This window comes from Mesoplodon bidens, assembly GCF_964165515.1.
Source record: "Mesoplodon bidens genome assembly, chromosome: 3".
In the NCBI taxonomy this organism is placed as follows: domain Eukaryota; kingdom Metazoa; phylum Chordata; class Mammalia; order Artiodactyla; family Ziphiidae; genus Mesoplodon; species Mesoplodon bidens.
In genome coordinates this window covers 147,041,136-147,056,321 of record NC_138178.1, presented here as the reverse complement: position 1 = coordinate 147,056,321, position 15,186 = coordinate 147,041,136, and the positions used below count along the sequence as shown (strand labels likewise).

Genomic DNA, 15,186 nt, shown 5'->3' with positions numbered 1-15,186 from the left:
AATACCACGTAACCAGATACGTTTGGGGATAAGTTAGTTAACAGGCACACGTGTAGCAGAAAGAGCACCTTTGTGGCCTCTCTGTGGCAGCACTGTGTGTATTAGCAAAGTATTGGAAATAAAGATCCATCAGTAGGAGACTGGTTAAATAAATAACAGGGCATTGGTATAATGGAACATGACACGGACATTAAATCATGCTGTAGAAAAATAATGACACTGAAAAATGTTTTTAGTGTAAAATATTGGCGGAAAAAAGTTGTGAACGTTTGTGCAGTACAACCTGAATCTTGTGAAAAGTAAATGTGTGTGTGTGTGTGTGTATCAGGGTGAAGAATGTGTACTAACAGGCATCAGAGTTCCTCTTAGGGAAGAAATTATCTTTTTATTAGAATACCCTCATCAACTGTGATTTTATTAAAAAAAAAATCACCTCTGCCCATTATGTCTTCAAAGAGAGCAGTGGGGGAACCTGGGAGGAGAGATGCAGTAAAGGCTTCTGAAGGGTTTACTGAGCAGAAAGCACTGGCTGTTCAAGGAGCACCAATTTGGAGAGACCCAGGGTCATGAGAGGACCCCAGGCATTATGGCAGAGGAGTGCCTGTAAGGCGGGATTAAAAGGAGGCTCCAGGGGACATGGCTGCTAGGGCTTTTATTCCCAGGACACCTGATCGAGCCAGGGGCTTTCCTCATCTGACATGAGGAAGGCAGCTCAGTAAACTGGCGCCAGCATAAGACACAAGAGAACAGGCAGAGCAGGCATGAGGCTGCCAGCTTAGCAGCTTCTCCCTCTTGCAGGGGCCTTGCCTTCCTCCATAGCCTCCTTTCCCCAGAGCACCAGTCAACTTTCTTGCTTGTGAAGCTCCCCAGGGAACCCAGCTGATCACAGCATGTATCTTCTCTTCCTGGAACATCCTTGTTCTCTGCTCTCAGACTCTGAACTGGTCTAACTTGTGAGAGAATCTGAAGTTCTTTCCCTACTAGTTCAGTTCAAAGAACGGGTCAGAGAATCCTGGGGCAGAGGATGGAAAGTAGCAGAGAACAGACACCGTCTAACTGAGGCTTATTCGCTTGCACAACCTCAGGCCAGAGACATGTCTGCCTAGAACCCAGCAGTTTCTCATTCATTCATTCATTCATTCATTCATTCATTTATTTATTGTTCGCTGTGTTGGGTCTTCGTTGCTTGCTGCACGCGGGCTTTCTCTACTTGCGGTGAGTGGGGGCTACACGTCATTGCAGTGCGCGGGCTTCTCATGGCGGTGGCTTCTCTTGTTGCGGAGCTCAGGCTCTAGGTGTGTGGGCTTCAGTAGTTGTGGCACGTGGGCTCAGTAGTTGTGGTGCACGGGCTTAGTTGCTCCGTGGCATGTGGGATCTTCCTGGACCAGTGCTCAAACCCATGTCCCCTACATTGGCAGGTGGTTTCTTAACCACTGCACCACCAAGGAAGTTCCAACCCAGCAGTTTCTAAGTGTTTTCTGGACCGCCTTATATCCTGAGAAGCTGGAAGCAGGCATAGACCTCAGGGCCCAAAGGCCCTTGGTTCTGCTGGAGGTTAGTTGCCCTTCAGAGGAAGCCTGATGAGTTACTTGTTCATCCAGCCCCATGGGCCCAGGTAGGAAACATCCATACCAAAGGCTGTTGGTTCACACCTTGCTTGCCTCCCCTGTACTTAAGAGCTGAAACTTGCTCTTAAGTGGCTACAGTGCAGGGGCAGCGAGCATGGTGTGACCCCTCTTTTGCTCACTTGCTTCCCATATTCCCCCATAGCTTCCTTTGCTGAGTCCTTTCTCCTCCCCTCTTGCACACTTTCCTGCCATAGTACCTACCGGAGTAGGAGTTAGATTTACACATAGCCATCATCTATTTTTAAAAAATATTTTATTTTATTTATTTTTATATTTTTGAAATTTATTTATTTTTGGCTGCGTTGGGTCTTCATTGCTGCACACGGGCTTTCTCTAGTTGTGCCGAGCGGGGGCTACTCTTCATTGCAGTGCGCAGGCTTCTCATTGTGGTGACCTCTCTTGTTGCGGAGCACAGGCCCTAGGCGCACGGGCTTCAGTAGTTGTGGCATGTAGGCTCAGTAGCTGTGGCCCACGAGCTTAGTTGCTCCGGCATGTGGGATCTTCCCGGACCAGGGATCGAATCCGTGTCCCCTGCATTGGCAGGCGAATTCCCAACCAGTGCACCACCAGGGAAGTCCCCATAGCCATCATCTATTAAGCATCTGTTACGTACCAGGCACTGTGCTAGGCATGCATGCATGTATCCTTTAATTTCAATCACCATCACAATCCTGTTAGGTGCATACTACTATTCCCATGCTATAATGGAAACAGAAGCTTGTCAAGATTAGGACCATCCCAAGGTTAATGGGGGAGTCGATGGGAAGTCAGGAGTCAAACCCAGATCCTCTTACACTATGTAAAGATCTTTTCCATCAGGCCAGCTTGCACTACAGGTTTTCTATTCCTCTGTGCTCCCTTTCTTCCCTCCCATCTTCACTGGCACACACAGGAACACAGCCCTTCTCTCTCTCTCTAGGTATCAGGGAGAATTCCACACAAGTTCCAATGACCCAGTGGCACCTACAGCCTGAGGCTCAGGTCCATTTAAGAAAGGAGCTCAGTTCTGACTCAGCATGTGCAGTAGGCCTAGAATCACATCCCCCAAATCCTCAGATCTGGCCCAGACTCCTCAGGGTTCTCCAGTCTTGAGTCAATGGTGGCAACTCTCTGAGATGCTATAGCTTAGCCAGCAACTGTTCCTTGAAACTCTTGGCCCTGCCACTGCCAGTTCATTTCTTAAAAGCTTTTTTTTTTTTTTCCCTCCATCAGAACTTCCTGGCCTAATACAGCTAGTCTTGCCAGATTTCTTATGGTGAATGACTGCCTGCTTAGAATCAAAGTCTGAATTTTGGAATAATCTGAGAAGGTCTAGCAGCAGTAGGTAATCTCTGGTGCCATCAGTTTAGATTCCAGGGCCCAGGCAATGTTTTATAGAGGCTTCCAACCCCTACTCTGGTTTCTCTCTGAGACCCTCTGTCTGACTCTATCGTCCTGGGAGACTGCCATTTACTTTGGTTTACCCTCAGATTTGCAAGGTTACCTTGGAAATCTTAGTTGAGATCTTTATGTTTATTTGTCAGCACATATCAGTAAACTGGAACAAAGGAGAGCTTGTTTCCTGTTTCCTTCCTAAATCTGGTTGCTTCCAGAGAGAGAGGCTAGAAGGTGGGGGAGAGGGGAGCTAGAGGGTCTTCAAACTCCTAGACAGAGCATCTGACCCAACACCGATTGTTTACATATGAGGAAACTGAGGCTCAGAGTGATGTGACTTTTCCAAAGTCACGGAGCAAGTTAGCAGCAGACTCTAGATTAGAACCCTGTTCCCACACCGCATGCCATGTTTTGAGGAGAACACAGTGGATTTGAGATTTGGGCTGTGAAGAGCCATGGCAAGTATCCAATAAAGATCTGATGAGTGAGTGAGCTTCCTTCTGGGTGCTGTGTCTGAGCTACCAATGGGTAGGATTTCCTAGACTCAGGGGCCAAAACAAGACTCTTGGACATGGACCACCTATACAGTCCCTTCCTCCACACCGGCAGCACATCACTAATGCTCCGGACCAGTTTGTATCACAAGCTCTGACCCAACTTTCTTCCCTGCGTCACCAGCAGATTCAAACCGTCACTCACGTGCTACTGAGTCCAAAGGGGGCGTCCCCCTACTGTGGGGTACCATGCTGCCAGGATCCAGCCCTATGTGTGCATTGGGGTGGTGGGCACTGCAGAAAGGATAAGTCATATTATGGGATACTAAGAGAAAGTTTGAGGCTTGGGATAAGTTTGCTTGACATCTTTGGTGTTACAGTCTGACAGGATTAGACAAGGCACAGATAATATCCAGAACGGCATTAAAAATTATGTGTATAAGGTAGGTTTTCTTCGGGAATATAAAAGAAGAAAGCAGAACCACCCATAATCTTTCTACACAGATAATCCTGTCATCGTTTTTCTTAAAAAATAAAAGTAATAATGCATATACTTAGAAAAGTCATGCGCTATAGAAAGACTTAGAATAAAAAGTTAAAAAAGGACATGGAGGAGCCTTAAATGCATATGACTAAGTGAAAGAAGCCAGTCTGAAAAGGCTACACACTGTATAATTCCAACTATAGGACATTCTGGAAAAGGCAAACTATGGAGACAGTAAAGAGATCAGTGGTTGCCAAGGGTGGGGCGTAAGAGGTAAAGAGGCACAGCACAGAGTTTTAGGGCAGTGAAAGCACTCGGTGTGGTACCACAGGGACAGGTACATGTCATTATACATTTGTCTAAACCCATAGAATGTACAACACAAGAGTGAACCCCGAAGTAAAACTGTGGACTTCTGGTGATCATGACGTGTCAGTGTAGACTCACCAACGGTAACAAATGTACCACTCTGGTGGGGAGTGCTGATAACGGGGGAGGCTAGGCATGTATGGGTGCAGGGAGTATATGAGAAATCTCTGTCCCTTCCCCTCAATTTTGCTGTAAACCTTAAACTGCTCTAAAAACAATGAAGTCTTAATCTTTTTTCTTTTTTTTTTTTTTTTTTTTTTGCGGTACACGGGCCTCTCACTGCTGTGGCCTCTCCCGTTGCGGAGCACAGGCTCTGGACGCGCAGGCTCAGTGGCCACAGCTCACGGGCCCAGCCACTCCGCGGCATGTGGGATCCTCCCAGACTGGGGCACGAACCCGTGTCCCCTGCATCGGCAGGCGGACTCTCAACCACTGCGCCACCAGGGAAGCCCTGAAGTCTTAATCTTAAAAAAAAAAAAAAAAAGTGAAAGTCTCTCCCCAATTTCTCTGCCCAGTCCCTATTCAAGTGAAGTGAACAGCTTCACTTGCATAATTTCAGATAATCTTCTTGAAAGCAAGTACTGTACTAGAGTATATGTTGATGCTCGTTTATATCTTTTTTCTTTTTTTAAACACAAAGCAAATAAACACTGTTTTGCATTCTGCCTTTTCACGTAATAACAGATTTTGGAGACTGGTCTCTATCAGTCCACACAGAACTCTCCCAAGCTGGGTAATGGCCACCCAGTTCAGACAGAATGGAGAATTATTCTTTCCAGAGCTGGAAAGGACCTTTGAGATCCTGGACTCCAACCCGCGGTTTTTAGACATCAGAAAACTACGGCCCAAGAGGTAAAATTCCTTGACCCAAGGCAGCTGGTGAGTTAGAGACAGAACTTGCTGACCATGTCACTCTTTACCAAGTCACGCTTCCGCTGTGTCTTTGATGGGGATGTCTGAAGACTTTCAAAGAATATCGCTCGCATTCTGCTCATCAGAAACACTTTTGTTTTACTCTATTAGCAAGTGCTTTTTTTGGTGGAGTACGTGCATTTGGGGAGCAGTTTTTCTGTGTGCGTTTGAAACAGAATGGGAGAGTCAGCGTCAATAGATATTTAATTCAGAAACCACGCATCAAGAGAGTTTTCCTAGTAGGTGCTACTCGAGTATCCCTTTTGTCTTAAAACTGTTAGAATTAAAGGTGGAAACTTCCTTCATTGGGGAGTTCCCACTTTTAAAAAAAAATTATTTATTTTTGGCTGCGTTGGGTCTTCATTGCTGTGCGCGGGCTTTCTCTAGTTGCAGTGAGGGGGGCTACTCTTCGCTGTGGTGCAGGGGGGGCTACTCTTCGTTGTGGTGCGCAGGCTTCTCATTGCGGTGGCTTCTCTTATTGCAAAGCATGGGCTCTAGGCACACAGGCTTCAGTAGTTGTGGCACGCGGGCTCAGTAGTTGTGGCACGTGGGCTCTAGAGCGCAGGCTCTGTAGTTGTGGCGCACGGGCTTAGCTGCTCCGCGGCATGTGGGATCTTCCCGGACCAGGGCTCGAACCCGTGTCCCCTGCACTGACAGGCGGATTCTTAACCACTGCGCCACCAGGGAAGCCCCAGTTCCCACTTCTTATTTCTATTCTTTTTTTTTGTTCTCCTAAATATCCCTGCCCACTTAAAAGGATAATTTGCACTTCTAATACTTTGTAGTTTATGAAGTACATTCATACGTTATCTTCTTGCTTTTCACCCTTATCTTGCGAGTCAGGCTGGCATGATTATACCCGTTTAATATGTGAGGAAACTCAAGACCAGATTAAGTTCACATATGTAGCGAATGTGTCACCAGCTGTCACACGAGTCTCCCTCAGTTCCCGTCCCACTAGACACAGGGCCAACTGGTCTATTTACTGCTGGGTTTGGGGGAGGGGTTGTTTTTGTTTCTTGGGAGATGAGGTTTCGGCTCACAAAGTTAGAACTTATCAGCCAGTCATAAAAACACAAACTAAAAAATAAATGCTACTTTACAGGATGTTAGGAGAGAAGATGTTCCATGCCACACAGAATAATACTGTGTCCAATCTCGTTTAGCACTTAAACCAGAACATATTTTTAAATGATGGTATCATCACTCTCATGACATTAAAACTGACCAGGTCTGGAGTAATGCATCTGGACAAGTCCAGATGTTATTCTTCTAATGGGTCATTTCCCGTCATTGTATCCACAAACTGGTTACTGAAAAGTAATGGCTGAAATGAATTCCTACTCTTAACACATCCACTTAAATTTCTCAAGACCTCTTAACTGGAATTCACACACTCTGGAGCAAAGGGGATAAAAACTAGGGGGAGGTATGAGTGGGGCTTCTGTAAGCCTCTAGGCTCATTAGAAATTATGACTCATCAGATTCTCATTCCTCTCAGGTCACCTTCCTAGTGACATAGAACCTGGTTACAGAGAGCAGGACGGTTTCCCCTTAACCACCCAGGATGGTCATGGAATGGGAATCCTAATCACACAAGGCACAATCACGGTAAAAGGAATAACTTACAGAAGACAAGACTGGAGGATGGGCAAGCGAGTTGCCCTAAAAGTGTCAAGGCTTTTCCTTGTTACAGTGATGAGATGTATTTTTTGTGGCTTCAAAAGATAGATAGAATATGGATGGATCGATAGAAATTTCAAGGAGGCAAATTTTAGTACCTAAGGAAGAAACTTCTAAAGATGGAGGTCGTGGGGTGAATGGTTAGGACTGTAGGCTTTGGAATTACAGACCTGGCAGATGAGAAATCCCAGTTTGTCACATACTACTGTGTGACCATGGGCAAGGGACTTAACTGTTCCAGCTTGAGTTTTCTTTCTCACAAAGTTATATAGGTATATATGTAAGTTCATGAAAGGCAGTGACCTTGTTCTTTATGTTTACTCCTGTGTTCCCAGCCCTCAAGGCCCAGCGTCTAGCACCTATTAGTTGCTCAATGAATATTAATGAAATGATTGAATTTCTTGGATCCTTAATATGAGACAAATGCTGGGATAAGCATTTTCACTCCTTTCAAACACATTTATGGAACATCTACTGGGCGCCAGAAGCTGGGCTCATCATGGTAGTCTTAACTACCATTATTGTGACAGCTATTATTATTATAGTTGTTTTGTGGTGGTGGTTATTAAATAAGTCACTATAGGTAGTGGTGAGTATCCCTATTTTTGGAAGTACCTAAGCTCATGCTGATAACAAGGTGGTAATGTTGACAAGGAAATTCACACACCTCTGTAAGGTATAGAGTCATAACCAAATCTGAAATCGTAATTCTGGTTTTCCATAACTCTCGAGCTAGCTAGTTAGCACTTCCTTAGCACTTTTGTTCTTTTCGCACAGACACACTGTGGAAGGGAAACCTTTGCTCCACAAGCTTCCTCTCTGTAAACGCTGTCTGTAATTTCAGTGCTGTTTTAAACTCCTTTTGGCTGAAAGTGAAGAGAAGGTCCACTTGGATATATTTCAACCCAGGATTCTTCTAGTTCAAGTCAGCTCTCCTTGGCACTACACACTCCCCTTCCTTTTTTTTCTTTTTCTTTAATTGAAGTATAGTTGATTTACAAATGTTGTGTTAGTTTCAGGTGTACAACAAAGTGATTCAGTTTTATATCTATATATAATATAGATATATTATACATATATCATACTTTTTCAGATTCTTTTCCTTTATAGGTTATTACAAAATATTCAGTATAGCTCCTACATCCTGCTTCTTTTTAAAAAATATTTGGGAACTGTTGGTTTTGAGTCTTGCCAGACATGGCATCATTTCATTGCTGATATGAAAATGTGTATGTATGTTTAAAAGGAAGATAATGAGCTTTACACGCTTATGATCATTTCAAGGCCATATGAACACCATGAGGAAGACTAAACTCTTTTAATCTTCTGTCGTATTATCTTTGGCTTTTTTAAAAAGTTTGTTTGTTTGCTTTTGCTGCACCTCGTGGCTTGCGGAATCTTAGTCCCCTGACCAGGGATCGAACCCAGGGCCCCGGCAGTGACAGCACCGAGTCCAGTCCTAACCACTGGACTGCCAGGGAATTCCCCTATCTTTGGCTTTTTAAATGTCTGGTACCACTGTCTGTGCTAGAGCTGTGCTTGCTGCTATGTACTTAGGAATGGACCACACTGATCTCGTTGGTGATAATGGGAAACTCTGGTCCCAGCATGGACATCTGATTTCCCAAAGCCAAATATCTGGGAATTAGGAAATTGCTGGTTGGCTGGTTGGCTGAAACATTTGGTTTTCATCCTAGCTCTTTGGAGGAGGCACAACCTGGTGACGAAAGAGAAGAGCTGGCAGGAGAGAATGTCCCATCTGAAGGTCACTCCCAACCTGGGAAGCTCTGTGAAGCTTTTGGCTGCTCCACATTTTGGCCTTCCTGTCCATCCTGAAGCCAAGTCCCCTTGTCTTCGTTGGGGCACTCCCATGCCTTTTGGCTGTAGGGGCTCTTACTTCAAGGTATCTTAGACAGTTTCTGGCTACGAGCCACCCAACTCATTACTTTTGCAGGTAAAACTAAGGAACTTCAGAATCCACTTTAGAAACTCAGCCCAAAGTCTACATTCAGAATATTCTCTCCTTGAAAGCATTCTACAAGTTTCAATTCTCACATCCTTTCTTGGAAGATGATCTTTGAAGCCACATTTACAAGCTTAAGATTTATTGGCCAAGGGGCTGCCTGAGGAACAGCCTCAGGTTAACAACGACTTGGCCAGTCAAACTCTCCCATCCAGATGGCAGTATCTTGGCTGAGCATCTTAACATGAAGCCCCTCTTCTTTCCCCTCCTTTGCCAGTTCTTATCCCAACAATTCATCTTCTGGCTACCAGGTTGTCTCTAGCTCTTGACCTCTTTTTTTTTCTCACTGAGTTCTTGCATTTGTAATTTATCTATCTTCCTGCTTGGTTCTTTGGTTCCCACACCAATTTCTGTGGGGTACCTTTTGTCTTAGAATCTGCCTCAGGGTCTATATCTAATTCTGTCCACCTTAGATGTATACGCTCAGTCATCTTCTGGACAGTCATCAGTCTGTCCCATTGCAGGGGCAGCTTTAAGGGTACAGTCACATAAAACCCATGCTCAGAAGGGCCTTGTATTTGGTTTAATGCTCTGCTGTTGACTTCTTGAAATTCTAATTATTCTATCTTTGAAACTGTGTTTTGTAAGTGAAGCCCGATTGGATAATGGAGCATGAAGTTGAGCAGAAGACAGAGGTACAACTACTCTTTGCAGGCCCATGTAGTATATAGCATTCACGATGCCCCATGAGCACAGAATTCCAGTGGATACACAATGCAGAGGAGTTCAACAACAAGCATAAGTAAGACAGTTAGGTCAATAACTAAGTAAGCACACACGTTGACAGCCCAAAGAGGCCAGGCTTTCCATTCAACCCAGAAATTGCTTCAAACACAGAAGGAGAGCAATAGTGTTCTAAGAAACAAAAACAACCTAAAACCCCATCACATCCTTCCTTGCTTAAGTGTCCTGTACTAGCCAACCACTTATGCTGAAAATGATGACAGAGGAGGAAAGACTAGGGTAGGAGTATGGAATAGCTCCTTTTCCTTTCCTTATTCATCAGAAAGCCAAGACTGGTAGAAAGGGCACCTATAACGTATGCATATAAAAAGTGAAATAAAAGCAGTTGAGTTCGTTTTGTCAGCATTTCCATGGTTCCAGTTAAGAATAAACTACATATGCATGTACAAGCTACGAAACGTGAATTGTGTAACTTACATGATTTCATATACCAGTTAAGTGTTCTTATATTTCCACTTAAAACTGGCATTGCACACTATAAAGATGAATAGTAAATTCATGCCAATAATTTAAAATTGTAATTTTCTTGAAATGACATTAAATAGCAGATAAAAACTCCATTTCCAGTCGAGAGAGAAACCATGAAAGAAAGGGGAAAAACTTTATCTTTTAAAACTTTTAATGACAACTTTCTCCTGCATTTTTGAACAAGGAGCCCCACATTTTCATTGTGCACTGGGCCTCACAAATTATGTAGCTGGCCCCGGTCCCATGGCTTCAAGACACGTCCACAAGCACTGATAAAGCTGGCTCCCATCCAGGCCTTTTTCTTGCGTGACTTCTTTAGGCCTTGTCACTCCCCTGTCCTGGGACTTTCAGTTGGCATCAATGGATATTATCTGCCCCTTTGGTAAAAAACAAAACAAAACAAAACAAACCCCGCCCAAACATAGCTCTAAATGGATGGGAAAATGGAGGTAAAATGATGTGGTAGGGACTTATACAAAGTCACAGGGTATGCCAGGAATAGGGACATAAGCTGACTCTCCTCTAGCCTTCAGATCCAATGCCATGGCCTGTCAGCGCCCATCTCCACTGTGAGCATTTGAGTCCTGAACACCATTTGAAAATACCAACAGAGTCATGCATTGCAACATTTTGATCAAACCCAGCTGGTGCCACTATAGCCTCACAGGAACAGCTGTAAAGCAAAAGGTTCTGTCCTTCAAGAGGTTTTGCACAGAACATTCCAAGGCCCCACGGGAATCCTGTGTCTTGTTCAAGGTCAGTGGGAGTTGATCGACAGGCCAGTACATGCTTCTTTTGCAGCCTTGCTAAGAATCACATGTCTACATCTTCCCAGGCAGAATATCTTTTCTAATCATTGTATCAAAGTCATTAGAAACTCTGAAGGAAGAAGATGCTTCTCATTTCCTTCCTTGAATTTCTTAGAGAATAAGACATGCAAAATCAAATCTGGGGGTCTTGCACCCCTGGCCAGATCCCTACTGATCAGAAGGAACTCCAAGCCAGAACAGACCACAGCCACAGGCACCTTGCACGTTGCCTGCACACCCTTCAAGTGGTCACCTCAAGTCATCCAAATGGATTTTCAGGTTAACATCTCTTAGCAGATTCTAACTGCCCCCTTACTGTTCTCTTGGAGTCTTCCATTCAGAGTGCAAGGGTCCACTGAACCTAGGTTTCCCCCCCGAAGCCTCATAATAGTCTTTTGTTTGGTGCTGAGATGCCCTTAGCAACACAGCCTAATCCTCCAGGTGTTTCTGGGCTAGTTCATGTTGCTTCTAAACCCCAAACCTCTCCCTCTATGCACAGCTGTGTGGAAGGACAGATCCTTGAGAGAACCAACATCTTCAGACTGCTCTCTCCTGAAGCCCACTGGGTTGCTCAGCCAGCACTGCAGCCCCAGTGGAAGGGCCAGTTGCCTTTTTGCTGGAACAAACTTGCAGTTGCTGTCTCCTCCCTTTAATCAGGCACGGGGCGGGCGGTGGGGGCGGGGTAGATTATCTTATGGGCCACGCTGCACTGTTCTGGTTCTAACAGCAATAACAGTGATCATCTTTCTTTCTCTTTCCACCAAATGCTCATTGTAAACACACATTGAAAAATTTTAGGTTGCCATTTAAAATAATCTTCACTAAAATATTTTAGTGACATGTAAAAATGCTCTGACACAATGGCAAGTGGGAATAAAAACAGGATACAGGAGGTCGTTAGCTTTGTAAGTAGTTTATGTTTAGGTATAGAAAAAAATACAGGAAGGAAATATATCACAATGGATTTCTTTAGGTTGGTGGGATTAAAGGTAATTTTGTATTTTCCAAACGAAAAGACATTTTATGGGTAAGCATTACTTTTGTAATCCTCAAGTTATTAATATTAATAAGTGGTGAGCACCGGAGAAGGCAGCAGAGGGGGAAATCTGCCATTGCTACTTTCCATTCTCTCACCACTAAAGTTTTCCAAAGTGTGTGGAGGGGTGGGTATGGAAGTGGAGGAGCCGTCCGGATCTCAGCCCTGCCCTGAGTGGGCTGGCCTGACCAAGGACACAGCTTTGGTTTCACCTTGGAAATGTAACCACTTCTGGGGTAGAAAGTAGGCAGTGCTAGCCATCGGCTGGCAGCCAAAGCATGGGGTGAGGGGCAACCCTAGAATGCCCATGGAAAACACTACTTATAAGACTTTATTACCACTCTGAAATCACTGCATTAGTGATCCAGAGTGCCCCCTCCTCCACCCATGGCCAGGCAGTAATGAATACGCCAGAGACTTACGGGAAGTAAAGAGAATCATGGTGTACCTTGTGATGGATTGAAATAGTCCGTCTATGCTGTATTCCTACTACTTTCCCTGCTGCTGTTATTACTAGTACTGCTATCAGCACCACCATTTCCACAATCGCTACTACTACTATTATCATTAATCCTTTAAGTCTGTAAACCACTTAACAATCTACAAAGTGCCTGGGCTTTGCCTGATTAAAGAGGACACTGGACATGGCGCTATGGGAAGGCAGAGGTAGGCTGGCGCCAGAGATCTCAAAGGGAACAGAACTGACTGGCGCTTAGGAACAGAGCAGAATTATCCATACATTTTTTTTTCATCCCCCAACTGTCCCCCAGACAAATCCACCGTCCCCAACCACACCCATTCTCCCAACTTGACTCTGCTACAACTGTCCAGAGCTAGTTTAGGCAACTTCAAGGGTTAAGGATTAGGAGTGATGGTCTTTATCTGGCCAGAGGAGCTGGATCCTGCCCAGATCCCACCAGCTGGGGTGGGAGAAGAGGGGAGAGAGTGTTTTTCAAATAGAAGGCCATTGCCTCTGCCAACATCTTCCACTTTCTCACATGAAGACCCTGGAGTGACTCCGACTCCTCCGGTTTTAGAGACTTTAAAATTTTCTGCGCCCGACTTTGAGCTTAATCCCCAAAGTGTACTCGGGAATGTATACCTCACCTTCTTATCCCAATAAAAGGGCTCCGTTTCCCTCAAGCCTAGCAGCTAGCTGGTGTGAGAACCAGTGCTACACGGAGCGAGGCAGGGAGGGGAGCTAGAATGCAGCACAGCTCAAGCCCAACCTCGGACTAGCTTTCCGTTGAGATTGCTCTCTTCACCTGGCAACCCGGGCCCCAGCAGAGCTCAGAGAGAAGAAAGTGCATTTTGGAATCCATTTTGCTTGAGATGCTGAAGGCATCGTAGCGAACTGCCCTTTGCTACTGGGGCCAAAGGAACTTGGGGAAGGACTTGACTCAGAGGGATGCGGTCACCTGCGGGGAAGGTGAGAGCGAGCTCTGGTGCCAACGATCCCTGAGGCAAGCAGCCACTGGGCATGCGGTGGGTGCGGGTGGCCCACGCTGGGTGCTGCTGCCCGCATTTGGACCCAGGGCCACTGGTGAGCAGTAGTAGTAGCAGCAGTCGCCGCCAGGCCGGCTGGGTCCCCATTTCTCTGTCCAGTTATTTATAGGCGAGATTTACGAGGATGCGGGGGAGGAATGCGAGATGACAACGAGTTTTGGAAGGTATAATCCTAAAAGGCACACTTTTTCCAAAGCTTCCCCCCTCCCAGGTTCTCCTTCCCAGAGCGGCACGGTCCCAGCGGGGGCGTGTGCGTCGCGCCGCGCCGCGGCGGTCGGCTGTGACCCGGAGGCCCGGGGCTGGGGAATAGGGACCGGCGCCTGGAGGGAGATCGGGAGGGCAGGGGGAGGAGGGGTCGGGGGCGCGGCGCGGCTCACCTGCCAGGCTGTTGTAACAGTCGATCTCGATGGCTTCCACCGTCTTGCTCTGCTCCTCCGAGAGGCTCCCGGGGTTGGGGGCCCCGGCCAGGGAGGCCGCGCGCGAGTCCCGCTCCCGTTCCCCGGAGGCCGGCAGCAGCCCCTTCAGCTCCAGCAACGCCCTGTGGTATTTGCCGATGGCTTCGCGGAATTTCTTATCCTTGTAGCACTGCGCCCCTTGGCTCTTGAACTCGTGCGCTCGCCGGATGAACTCGGCTGGCTCCGCAGCCGCGCCACCCTGGCCCCGCGCCGGGGTCCCTCCGCCGCCGCCCGGGACGCACACAGGCGGCTGCGGCCGTTGAGCCTCGCCGGCTGCCGGCGGGCTCGGGTTCCCCTTGGCCGCCGAGCCCTTCCTCTCCATTCGGCCGCCACCCGGCGCCCAGCGCGCGCCGCGATCCGCCCGCCGCCGCCGCCGCCGCCGCGCCCTCCCGGGTTTAAAAGCGCCGGGCGCCGGCCCCACGCCTGACAAGCTTGGCCGCGGCCGTGACACCCCGCGGCGGTCTGCCGTCCCGCACTCCCATTCTCCTCGCCAGCTGCGGGAGGCTGCTCTCTCCTCCTCCTCCTCGGATTGCCTTCCCCTCCTTCCCTCCTCCCTCCCTCCCTCCCTCCCCGACTCCCGCGCCGCCCGCCCTCCTCCTCGCCCTCCTCCCCTCCCTCAACCTGCGGGCGGTGGCGACCTGGCCCTCGCGCGCTCCGGGGCTAGCGGTGTGGGGGACCGAGGGCCTGCTGGGGTTGGCGGTGATTGTCGCTGACCCGGAAGAAGCTTGGCTCGCCTGAAGGAGGGGAGGATTAATGACAAAGACGGGCCCATTCAATCCAGCCCTCGGAGACGCGCCTAGTCTGAAAGAGACACACGGGGGAGGGGGGTCTGTGTGTGTGTGTGTGTGTGTGTGTGTGTGTGCGCGCGCGCGCGCTCGTGTGTGTGTTCTTTGCAGTGAGGCGTTAATATTTTTAAGGTGGCAGGGCCTCTTTTTTTGTGGATGCAGGTTGTCGCTGAGGTGTGTCTCCGTGTGTGGCTGCCCAGGCGCCCAGAACACAGTGGGCACTTCAGCGTGTAGGTCGCTGGATTCCAGGAGCCCCCGTGTGCTGACGCCTGGGTGTGCAGGCAGTTGTGCAGAATGGATCACAGACATCAGAGATGGAAAACACCTGTTACTGTTGGTCATCAAGGCTGGGCGTGCATTCGAATTTCCATTTACAGGACAGTTCTGCCCTGCTTTGGAGGCTCCATCCTTTCGTT

The 15,186-nt window shown here is 47.4% G+C and overlaps 1 protein-coding gene across 1 annotated transcript in view; it reads right to left on the bottom strand.

Moving 5' to 3' along the window:
• The window catches only part of TTC9 (tetratricopeptide repeat domain 9), a 32,376-nt gene extending 17,855 nt beyond the window's left edge, over nt 1–14,521 (bottom strand). The window contains exon 1 of the mRNA XM_081228616.1: nt 13,908–14,521. Within this exon, the coding sequence (XP_081084742.1) occupies nt 13,908–14,307 (400 nt within the window). The 5' untranslated portion in view covers nt 14,308–14,521. The remainder of the gene's footprint in view (nt 1–13,907) is intronic.
• Nucleotides 14,522–15,186: the final 665 nt, after the last annotated feature.